This window comes from Oncorhynchus kisutch, linkage group LG14 (genome assembly GCF_002021735.2).
Source record: "Oncorhynchus kisutch isolate 150728-3 linkage group LG14, Okis_V2, whole genome shotgun sequence".
Lineage (NCBI taxonomy): Eukaryota > Metazoa > Chordata > Actinopteri > Salmoniformes > Salmonidae > Oncorhynchus > Oncorhynchus kisutch.
This window is the reverse complement of record NC_034187.2, coordinates 5,936,853-5,948,710: the sequence shown is the minus strand read 5'-3', so window position 1 is coordinate 5,948,710 and position 11,858 is coordinate 5,936,853. Positions and strand designations below refer to the sequence as shown.

General features: G+C 45.1%; 1 protein-coding gene across 2 annotated transcripts in view; it reads left to right on the top strand.

Moving 5' to 3' along the window:
• The first annotated feature begins 3,817 nt into the window (after positions 1 to 3,817).
• LOC109904348 (glycogen phosphorylase, liver form) overlaps positions 3,818 to 11,858 on the top strand; it is a 31,861-nt gene continuing 23,820 nt past the window's right edge. Inside the window, exons 1-4 of one of the 2 annotated variants that reach the window (XM_031787715.1) lie at positions 3,818 to 4,149; positions 5,446 to 5,547; positions 6,453 to 6,531; positions 7,310 to 7,413. In XM_031787715.1, the coding sequence (XP_031643575.1) occupies positions 3,907 to 4,149; positions 5,446 to 5,547; positions 6,453 to 6,531; positions 7,310 to 7,413 (528 nt within the window). In that variant the 5' untranslated portion in view covers positions 3,818 to 3,906. The remainder of the gene's footprint in view (positions 4,150 to 5,445; positions 5,548 to 6,452; positions 6,532 to 7,309; positions 7,414 to 11,858) is intronic. The other variant, XM_031787714.1, reaches the window with a different exon arrangement.

Here is an 11,858-nt window from a genome sequence, read left to right as displayed (position 1 = left end):
ACTCTAAAACAACTCTCAAACAACTCTAGAACAACTCTCGAACAACTCTCGAACAACTCTCAAACAACTCTCAAACAACTCTCTCGAACAACTCTCAAACAACTCTCAAACAACTCTCAAACAACTCTCGAACAACTCTAGAACAACTCTAGAACAACTCTCGAACAACTCTCGAACAACTCTCGAACAACTCTCAAACAACTCTCGAACAACTCTAAAACAACTCTAAAACAACTCTCAAACAACTCTAGAACAACTCTAGAACAACTCTCGAACAACTCTCGAACAACTCTCGAACAACTCTAAAACAACTCTCAAACAACTCTCGAACAACTCTCGAACAACTCTCGAACAACTCTAAAACAACTCTCAAACAACTCTAGAACAACTCTCGAACAACTCTCGAACAACTCTAAAACAACTCTCAAACAACTCTAGAACAACTCTCGAACAACTCTCGAACAACTCTAGAACAACTCTCAAACAACTCTACAACAACTCTAGACCTACTGGAGTGTTTACTTCAGCACACAGTTCTGTGTCCCAAATGTCACCCAATTCCCTATTTAGGGCAATACATTTGACCTGGGCCCATAGGTCTCTCGTCAAAAGTAGTGAACTATATAGCGAATAGGGTCCCATTTGGGACACAGGCAGTGAGATCAGCATTCACCCTGAAATTATCCCTTTTAAAATCCATTTAAAATCCATTTAACATCCCTTTAAAATCCATTCAAAATCCCTTTAAAACCCCTTTTAAATGGGCTAACTAACTAACTACAGAGGATTTATGTCTTGAGGCATCCTTTTTGTAAGCTTATTCATTTACTTGATGTCATTAGGAATCAAACAAAGCACTCCACAGGGGGATTTGGATGGTCATCAACCATCTTCCAACTGCCGGTTATTTGGGGTGTTGGTTATTTGGGGTGATGGTTATTTGGGGTGATGGTTATTTGGGGTGATGGTTATTTGGGGTGATGGTTCTTTGGGGTGATGGTTCTTTGGGGTGAAGGTTATTTGGGGTGATGGTTATTTGGGGTGATGGTTATTTGGGGTGACCTATGGAGATATATTGGGGTGTTGGTAGACCTATGGAGATATATTGGGGTGTTGGTAGACCTATGGAGATATATTGGGGTGTTGGTAGACCTATATAGATATATTGGGGTGTTGGTCGGAGCTATGGAAATATATTGGGGTGTTAGTTATTTGGGGTGTTGGTAGGAGCTATGGAGATACAGTGCATTCGGAAAGTATTCAGACCCCTTCACTTTTTCCACATTTTGTTACGTTGCATATTTAAAAAAATATATATATTTTTAATTTTTTTAAGATATCACATTTACATAAGTATTCAGAGCCTTTACTCAGTACTTTGTTGAAGCACCTTTGGCAGCGATTACAGCCTAGAGTCTTCTTGGGTATGACGCTACAAGCTTGGCACACCTGTATTTGGGGAGTTTCTGACTTCTCTGCAGATCCTCTCAAGCTCTGTCAGGTTGGATGAGGAACGTCACTGCACAGCTGTTTTCAGGTCTCTTCAGAGATGTTCAATCGGGTTCAAGTCCGGGCTCTGGCTGGGCCACTCAAGGACATTCAGAGACTTGTCCCGAAGCCACTCCTGCATCGTCTTGGCTGTGTTCTTAGGGTCGTTGTCCTGTTGGAAGGTGAACCATCACCCCAGTCTGAGGTCCTGAGCGCTCTGGAGCAGGTTTTCATCAAGGATCTCTCTGTACTTTACTCCAGTGGTGCCAGGTTTCCTCCAGGCGTGACTCTTGGCATTCAGGCGAAAGAGTTCAATATTGGTTTCATCAGACCATCATGGTCTGAGAGTCTTTTAGGTGCCTTTTGGCAAACTCCAAGCAGGCTGTCATGTGCCTTTTACTGAGGAGTGGCTTCCGTCTGGCCCCTCTAAAGGCCTGATTGGTAGAGTGCTGCAGAGATGGTTGTCCTTCTGGAAGGTTCTCCCATCTCCACAGAGGAACTCTGGAGCTCTGTCAAAGTGACCATCGGGTTCTTGGTCACCTCCCTGACCAAGGCCATTCTCCACCAATTGCTCAGTTTTGCCGGTCGGCAAGCTCTAGGAAGAGTCTTGGTGGTTCCAAACTTCTCCATTTAAGACTGATGGAGACCACTGTGTTCTTGGGGACCTTCAATGCTGCAGACATTTTTTTGGTACCCTTCCCCCAGATCTGTGCCTCGACACAATCCTGTCTCAGAGCTCTACGGACAATTAGAGTAGAGCTCTGAGACAGGATTGAAGTTTTCTCCTAGATACTGATCTTGGGTCAGTTTTGCATATTCCTCATGGTTGGTTAAGGTTGTGGATTGGAGGAGAGGAAGATGATCCTAGATCTGTATCTAACTCTCTAAACACGTCGTTGTTTTTTCTGTTTGCCTCTTTGTTGAGTCATTATGCAGACTACTAGACAGACTCTTTCCCACACTGCCCTAAAATATCTACACAGGCCCAGCACTGAGGAGGTCACTGAACACGTGTGTGTGTGTGTGTGTGTGTGTGTGTGTGTGTGTGTGTGTGTGTGTGTGTGTGTGTGTGTGTGTGTGTGTGTGTGTGTGTGTGTGTGTGTGTGTGTGTGTGTGTGTGTGTGTGTGTGTGTGTGTGTGTGTTTGTGTGTGTGAGAGAGAGAGAGAGAGAGAGAGAGAGAGAGAGAGAGAGAGAGAGAGAGAGTAACAGGTAGACGGAGGGGGACTGAGACAGAGAGAGACGGGGGAGGGAGACAGAGAGAGGGAGACAGAGAGAGGGGCGAGGGAGACAGAGAGAGGGGGAGGGAGACAGAGAGAGGGTCGAGGGAGACAGATTAAGAGAGAGAGAGAGAGGGGGGCAAGGGAGACAGAACGAGGGGCAGGAAGACAGAGTGGGGGGGAGAGAGAGTGGGGGGGAGACAGAGAGAGCGAGGAAGACAGAGAGGGGTTGGGCACAGAGAGGGGGAGGGTCATCTCTGATCTAGGCCAAATTAAGACAAAGATGGTCATTATCCCAATGTTATATAACTATTCCAGGACACAAATTAAATTAGCATTCTTTTGTAAACTAGTTTTTAAGCAATTTTGAGACTGAATTTATATTTGATTCAACCAAATACAAATGTGTAGATACTGTCGGTACTGGAAGGTTGATGTTGAACTATTGGTGTAATTTATCCATACTCATTGTAGTTTCTCTACACCTGCTGTATAGACCATGTTGTCTGATCATTTAAGTCATTTAAGGTGCCTATCCAAGAAGATGTGAGTTGAATGAAATACAAGTTTGAGCACAGGAAACCCCACGTGGGTAGTGGTGGTATCAAAAACAAAATGCGTCCTGCAGTCCCTCAAGACAACCTTTCTTTACTCTCCTAATTTAGCATAATTTAGCATTCTAGAATTTACATACGGTCGCTGGGCGACATACAGTAGGCAGTTCTCTCAATTGTATATAATGCGCGCTTAAGCAATGTGCGTCGGAAATATAAAGTAATAAAATCGAAGCTCTGCTTGGCGGGTTATACAAAAAGTCCAATGTCCTTAAACATTGGTTATACTTTACATATAGTCTGCTTACTTATATGTCAATAAAGACAACTGTTGCTATTGTTATGATTATTGTTATTACTATATTTGGAAGTGTTGCTATTATTACTGATCTCTCTTGGTGTTTTCTGTATCTGTGAATATTCAATAAAATGATAAGTGTCCAAAAAATAATTTTTCCAATATTTTTCTCTTCGCTCCTGTGCCAGAGGTTGAGAGGTTGGGAACACGACACACCTCCTCCTCCATGCACCAATGGACATTAAAGAGGAGGAGACTGACGCTACAGAAAAGCAACTACCTTAACTTAATTTCTCCACTTTTAGAGTTGAAATTGAATGACTGCCAGCAGCCGTTTTGTTCAGCAGCATGGCGGCTCCTCTCACTGACCAGGAGAAGCGTAAACAGATCAGTATCAGAGGAATTGTCGGGGTGGAGAACGTCGCCGAGTTGAAGAAAGGTTTTAACCGACACCTCCACTTCACTTTGGTCAAAGACAGGAATGTAGCGACGCCGCGGGATTATTACTTCGCCCTCGCGCACACGGTTCGAGATCACCTGGTGGGAAGATGGATCAGAACCCAGCAGTTCTACTACGAGACCGATCCCAAGGTAAAGTTGTTGGCTTTTCCAAATATCATGCTGTACTTTTGTTTGGAGAATTTATCCTGGCTTTACTTGTCTGTCCTGTGCTGTTCTTATTTGGTCCAGTATTAGCTAGTGATGGGTCGTTCCAATGGCTCTTTTTGGTGAATTTTGGGAACCGAATCGTATTTGGTTCCCAGATTTGCATACTGCGTCTACTAACACTTTTTTTTTGTTTGTTTCAAACAACGATTATCTGCTAATAAATTACAAAATAATTATCAGAAGATGGTGAATCCTCACTGCAAAAAAATAATACATATTGGAGAGAGCATATCGATCCGGTCCACGCAGGTTTTTGCACTGCGTATCTGAAGGTGCATATCACGATCTAACATGGTACCTTACTTTTTGGATTACATTTGAGATTTGCAATTAAAAATTCAAGGTCGATTTTCAAGAGTTTGGAATAAAGAGCTGTTTGGGACCCAATTTACGCGTCTCTTATTTTTTTTTTATGTCAACGGAGCCAAATAATGTGACTCTCCGAAAAGACTCGGAACGACCATCACTAGTCACAGCCCCACCTCCCATTCTAATAAATGTTTCCGTCTGCTGCTCCTCGTCATCATTATTATCAATATGCACCCTCTGGATGCTTCCCGCTAATATCTCCTTCCTCCTGAAATGCAACCTAATTTCTACAAATCTAATAGCGTTGGATTGGTGGAGACCATAGGTTAGTGGGCGTTTCCACCATTTATTTCTAATAGTGTTGGATTGGTGGAGACCATAGGTTAGTGGGCGTTTCCACCATTATTTCTTATTCCAGTCATTTTCCTTTTTCAATTTAGTGAAGGGACTTAAACAACTGTACACCTTTGGGAGGAAGGAGAGAGAAATTCTGATGAAGACTATATTTAGCCTTACCATGAAGCTATAGGACTCTCATGAAATCATAGTTTCAATGGCCTGGTTGTATTCCGGAAGAATCTGAGAGTAGGAGAGCTGATCTCGGATCAGTTTTGACTTTCACATCATAATGAAAAGGATTACACTCCTACTCTGAGAACTTTTTTTTTAAACGTGCAGTGTTGTACTGAATGTTGCATGTTCCTGGGATGTGTTCATCACTAGGAAGCACACAGAGAACAGAACTAAAGCTGGGATTGACAGACCTGACTTTGTTCAATACAAACTCTCTTTTTTTCTTCATGCAAAATGTTTTCTAATTGGAATAAATGGGTTTGCATTGCAAAATGTATAAATTTTTTGGATTATGGTCTGCCACCTAATGAATACACCCCTGTTCTCCTTGACCAGCGGGTGTACTACCTCTCCCTGGAGTTCTACATGGGCAGAACCCTCCAGAACACCATGATTAACCTGGGGCTGCAGAACGCCTGTGACGAGGCCATCTACCAGGTGAGACAGAACTGAGAGATGTCTGGAGCACACCAATGGCATGTCTACAGGCAGGAACCACTGGAGCCAGAGACTAAAACATCTGTTACAAGAGACAGAATTTCTCAACAACTGTGAAAGCATGATTGCCACACCTTAGTCGAGCAGGTTAAGCGTGATTAACACACCTTAGTCGAGCAGGTTAAGCGTGATTAACACACCTTAGTCGAGCAGGTTAAGCGTGATTAACACACCTTAGGTCGAGCAGGTTAAGCGTGATTAACACACCTTAGGTCGAGCAGGTTAAGCGTGATTAACACACCTTAGTCGAGCAGGTTAAGCGTGATTAACACACCTTAGTCGAGCAGGTTAAGCGTGATTAACACACCTTAGTCGAGCAGGTTAAGCGTGATTAACACACCTTAGTCGAGCAGGTTAAGCGTGATTAACACACCTTAGTCGAGCAGGTTAAGCGTGATTAACACACCTTAGTCGAGCAGGTTAAGCGTGATTGACACACCTTGGTTCGTGCAGGTTAAGTGTGATTGACACACCTTGGTTCGTGCAGGTTAAGCGTGATTGACACACCTTAGGTCGCGCAGGTTAAGCGTGATTGACACACCTTAGGTCGCGCAGGTTAAGCGTGATTGACACACCTTAGGTCGCGCAGGTTAAGCGTGATTGACACACCTTAGGTCGCGCAGGTTAAGCGTGATTGACACACCTTAGGTCGTGCAGGTTAAGCGTGATTGACACACCTTAGGTCGTGCAGGTTAAGCGTGATTGACACACCTTAGGTCGTGCAGGTTAAGCGTGATTGACACACCTTAGGTCGTGCAGGTTAAGCGTGATGATGTGATGCATCAGCTCATACATTATTAAACACCATGGGGCTTGTTGAATTGAAGTGTCTGTTTGTTGTGTAGCTGGGTTTGGACATGGAGGATCTGGAAGAGATGGAGGAAGATGCAGGGCTGGGGAACGGAGGCCTGGGCAGACTGGCAGGTACAGTACGGACCAAGTGTTAGGTGTGTGTGTGTGTCCTTGCTAACTTCTATGGTGGATCATGACCACGGAACCAATGGAACTGGGGACCGGGCTACAGGGTTCTATTTAATGTAGTACAGAATACAGTGGGTCGTCATCGGGTGGAAAACTACAGCAAAACTCTCCTGTCTGCAAGCCAGAACAGGAAGTTTACCTAACACTATGAGGCTGTTGTTGGCTGGCCAAAACAGGAAGTTTAACCAACCGTAGGAGGCTGTTTGGATGGCTGCATGTCCCTTCTATAGTTTGGCTGTGTTTACACAGGCAGCTCAATTTTAATAAACAAACAGCCGGTTCTGATTTGGTCAGAAGACCAATTCGTGGGGAAAGATCAGAATTGGGCTCCTTGTGTAAACGCAGACATGAGAGCAGATCTTCATTCCACGAAGGAAATTATCAACCTCTCTGTAGCCTGGTCCCAGATCTGTTTGTTCTAATAAGCCAACTCCTATAGTTGCTATAACTAACCTCCATAGGAATATTCCAGAGCAGATACTAAGAAATACTACGCCACCATACTTTAAGCCTTACTTTACCCCCTACACCATACTTTATGCTATACTTTACCCCCTATACCATACTTTATGCTATACTTTACCCCCTACACCATACTTTATGCTATACTTTACCCCCTACACCATACAGGTTTTCTTTGCATCCACTGTGTCTTTAAACTTCATCGGTTTAGTATTTTTTGGAAACATTGACTAGTAATTAATTTAAATTCCCTGACTAGCATGTTTCCTGGACTCGATGGCCACCCTGGGTCTGGCAGCGTACGGTTATGGCATCCGTTATGAGTATGGGATCTTCAATCAGAAGATCAAGAACGGCTGGCAGGTAACAACTCTCTTCTCTGCTTTATTCCACTGCATTTTAAAGGATCTGGGATTGGATATATCCAGGTTTTTTACTAAATTATTGAGATGTATCATTTGATTCTTGGAGAATATAATTAATAAATGCCTCATGAGATTATTTAAACGGTCTTACCCTATTAGATCTATAGAGATACACTTATTTTAACAATGACAAACCACAAGGATTTCATTCTTTGCAGTAGAGTGTAACTTCTACAACACTATTCGGTATGTAGAGGACAGGTTTCATGCATGCCTCTCCACTTCAGTCAATGAATAATCTAGTTCAGCGTTCAGAAGTGCATTGCACTGCAAACACACAGCCCAAATTCAAAAGGGCAAAACCCCTCTGGTGTGTGTTGTACTGTAGGTTGTTATCAGAATCCAAACAAGGGCAAAAACACGTTGATTGGTTGGCTCAGAGGTTGAGAAGGCTATCGCAACAGGCACTGGTCCCAAATTACACCCTATTCCCTATGTAGTGTACTACTTTGGACCAGGGGCCGTAGGGCTCTATTCATAAGATGTGCACTATATAGGGAATAGGGTGCTATTTGGGATAAAAGGCAGTGTTTCACCACTTCAAAAGAGAGTGGAGACAGGCAGCAGCAAACCTCTTTCTGTTAAATGATTGACCGACACCGCAGAACTGGGTTCAAATGCTATTCAAAATCATTTCTAATACTTTATCTGGGCTTGTTTGATGCAGTGGAACCAATCGAATAATCCCATCTGACACCTAAGAGTCCAATCAGATTCGAGGGAACGCTAAAATGTATTTGAAAGGTTCCATGTCTGCAACATTGTGACGACCCACGTCCTTCCTCTCTATGGCTCCAGCCTGGATTGCAACAGTGTGACAGGGGTGGATTTCAATTGAAATGAACCCCGGCTGCCCAGGGGGCCCCACTGATTAAAAAAATATAAATAGAATATTATGACAAATGTGTTCAAAACAATTATGTATGGCCTATTGTTTTATTTTTATTCTGAAATTAAAAGCGGACATGAAAGATATTTTAAGTTGTGTAATAATAGCAGCAGATCATGTCTGTGGGGAAATTTCTAGTTTGGGGGGGGGGCACTCAACGGTATTTTGAAACGGGGCCCCCTGGCTAGTGAGGTCTTTTATACCATTGTTCAGTCAGATCACACTGACTGAATGAAGAAACGTTTTAGAATGAGAAGCTCAGCTGTTGTATTTGTACAGTCATCTTCGGGGCGGCAGGGTAGCCTAGTGGTTAGAGCGTAGAGGCGGCAGGGTAGCCTAGTGGTTAGAGCGTAGAGGCGGCAGGGTAGCCTAGTGGTTAGAGCGTAGAGGCGGCAGGGTAGCCTAGTGGTTAGAGCGTAGAGGCGGCAGGGTAGCCTAGTGGTTAGAGCGTAGAGGCGGCAGGGTAGCCTAGTGGTTAGAGCGTAGAGGCGGCAGGGTAGCCTAGTGGTTAGAGCGTAGAGGCGGCAGGGTAGCCTAGTGGTTAGAGCGTAGAGGCGGCAGGGTAGCCTAGTGGTTAGAGCGTAGAGGCGGCAGGGTAGCCTAGTGGTTAGAGCGTAGAGGCGGCAGGGTAGCCTAGTGGTTAGAGCGTAGAGGCGGCAGGGTAGCCTAGTGGTTAGAGCGTAGAGGCGGCAGGGTAGCCTAGTGGTTAGAGCGTAGAGGCGGCAGGGTAGCCTAGTGGTTAGAGCGTAGAGGCGGCAGGGTAGCCTAGTGGTTAGAGCGTAGAGGCGGCAGGGTAGCCTAGTGGTTAGAGCGTAGAGGCGGCAGGGTAGCCTAGTGGTTAGAGCGTAGAGGCGGCAGGGTAGCCTAGTGGTTAGAGCGTAGAGGCGGCAGGGTAGCCTAGTGGTTAGAGCGTAGAGGCGGCAGGGTAGCCTAGTGGTTAGAGCGTAGAGGCGGCAGGGTAGCCTAGTGGTTAGAGCGTAGAGGCGGCAGGGTAGCCTAGTGGTTAGAGCGTAGAGGCGGCAGGGTAGCCTAGTGGTTAGAGCGTAGAGGCGGCAGGGTAGCCTAGTGGTTAGAGCGTAGAGGCGGCAGGGTAGCCTAGTGGTTAGAGCGTAGAGGCGGCAGGGTAGCCTAGTGGTTAGAGCGTAGAGGCGGCAGGGTAGCCTAGTGGTTAGAGCGTAGAGGCGGCAGGGTAGCCTAGTGGTTAGAGCGTAGAGGCGGCAGGGTAGCCTAGTGGTTAGAGCGTAGAGGCGGCAGGGTAGCCTAGTGGTTAGAGCGTAGAGGCGGCAGGGTAGCCTAGTGGTTAGAGCGTAGAGGCGGCAGGGTAGCCTAGTGGTTAGAGCGTAGAGGCGGCAGGGTAGCCTAGTGGTTAGAGCGTAGAGGCGGCAGGGTAGCCTAGTGGTTAGAGCGTAGAGGCGGCAGGGTAGCCTAGTGGTTAGAGCGTAGAGGCGGCAGGGTAGCCTAGTGGTTAGAGCGTAGAGGCGGCAGGGTAGCCTAGTGGTTAGAGCGTAGAGGCGGCAGGGTAGCCTAGTGGTTAGAGCGTAGAGGCGGCAGGGTAGCCTAGTGGTTAGAGCGTAGAGGCGGCAGGGTAGCCTAGTGGTTAGAGCGTAGAGGCGGCAGGGTAGCCTAGTGGTTAGAGCGTAGAGGCGGCAGGGTAGCCTAGTGGTTAGAGCGTAGAGGCGGCAGGGTAGCCTAGTGGTTAGAGCGTAGAGGCGGCAGGGTAGCCTAGTGGTTAGAGCGTAGAGGCGGCAGGGTAGCCTAGTGGTTAGAGCGTAGAGGCGGCAGGGTAGCCTAGTGGTTGCAAGAACAAATCCCCGTGCTGACAAGGTACAACTCTGTCATTCTGCCCCCTGAACAGGCAGTTTAACCCACTGTTCCTAGGCTGTCATTGAAAATAAGAATTTGTTCTTAACTGACTTGCCTAGTTAAATAAAAGGTAAAATAAAATCTAGAGCAGGGGTTTGCAAACTAGTCCCCCCCCCTCCCCCCAGGGTTCCGCAAATTATTATTATACTGAACAAATATATCGACTCATGTAAAGTGTTGGTCCCTGAGCTGAAATAAAATATCCCATAAATGTTCCATATGTACAAAAAGCTTATTTCTTCTAAATGTTGTGCACACGTGTGTTTACATCCCTGTTAGTGAGCATTTCTCCTTTGCCAAGAGCGTAGAGCCACCTGAGTCCAGCCACCTGACAGGTGTGGCATAATCAAGAAGCTGATTTAAACAGCATGATCATTACACAGGTGCACCTTGTGCTGGGGGACAATAAAAGGCCACTTTAAAATGTGCAGTTTTGTCACACAACACAATGCCGCAGATGTCTCAAGTCTTGAGGGAGCGTGCAATTGGCATGCTGATTGCAGGAATGTCCACAAGAGCTGTTGCCAGATAATTGAATGTTCATTTATCTACCATAAGCCACCTCCAACATCATTTTAGAGAAGCCTCCCAACCGCAGACCACATGTAACCACGCCAGCCCAGGACCTCCACATCCGGCTTCTTCATCTGAGACAGCTGATGAAACAGAAGTATTTCATTTGAAATTCATAGATTAGGGCCTAATGAATTTATTTCAATTGACAGATTTCGTTTAGACAAACTAACTCAGTAAAATGTGTTAATATATATTTTTTTGTTCAGTATAGTTAGATATTTATTTGGTGTGGAAAAAATATATTTAATATGGCTAGCTGCAACATACCATTTTAGTATGAATGAAGTTGGAAGTACAGTAGTTTCACTAGACAAGGCTAACTAGCGTTAGCACAAAGACTAGCGTTAGCACAAAGACTAGCGTTAGCACAAAGACTAGCGTTAGCACAAAGACTAGCGTTAGCACAAAGACTAGCGTTAGCACAAAGTCTACAGAAACAGTTAGCATGCCAACTCTGGGGAAGTAGAAAAATAGCTTTATTGCCATAGTTTGAGATTCTCTTAAAATGGATGAAATTACAGTCAGCTGCGCTAATTTGTTTTTTTTCTGTATAGAAAATTATTCCGCGTGTCATCGAAGTCGTCAGTTTTGGGATGGGAAACTTTGTAAAATGAATCTACTAAAACCTGATGTTGAACTACACTGAGCAAAAATATACATGAAACAGTTTCAAAGATTTGACTGAGTAACTGTTCATATAAGGAAATCAGTCAGTCGAAATATTCTCATTTGGTCCTAGGCTATGGATTTCACATGACTGGGAATACATAATTGCATCTTGTTGGTCACAGATACCTTAAACATTTTATTTTTTACGGTAGAGGTGTGGATCAGAAAACCAGTCAGTATCTGGTGTGACCACCATTTGCCCCATGCAGCACCACATCTCCTTCACATAGAGTTGATCAGGCTGTTGATTGTGGCCTGTGGAATGTTGTCCTACTCCTCTTCAATGGCTGTGAAGTTGCTGGATATTGTAGGGAGCTGGAACACGCTGTTGTACACGTAGATCCAGAGCATCCCAAACATGCTCAGTGGGTGACGTGCCTGGTGTG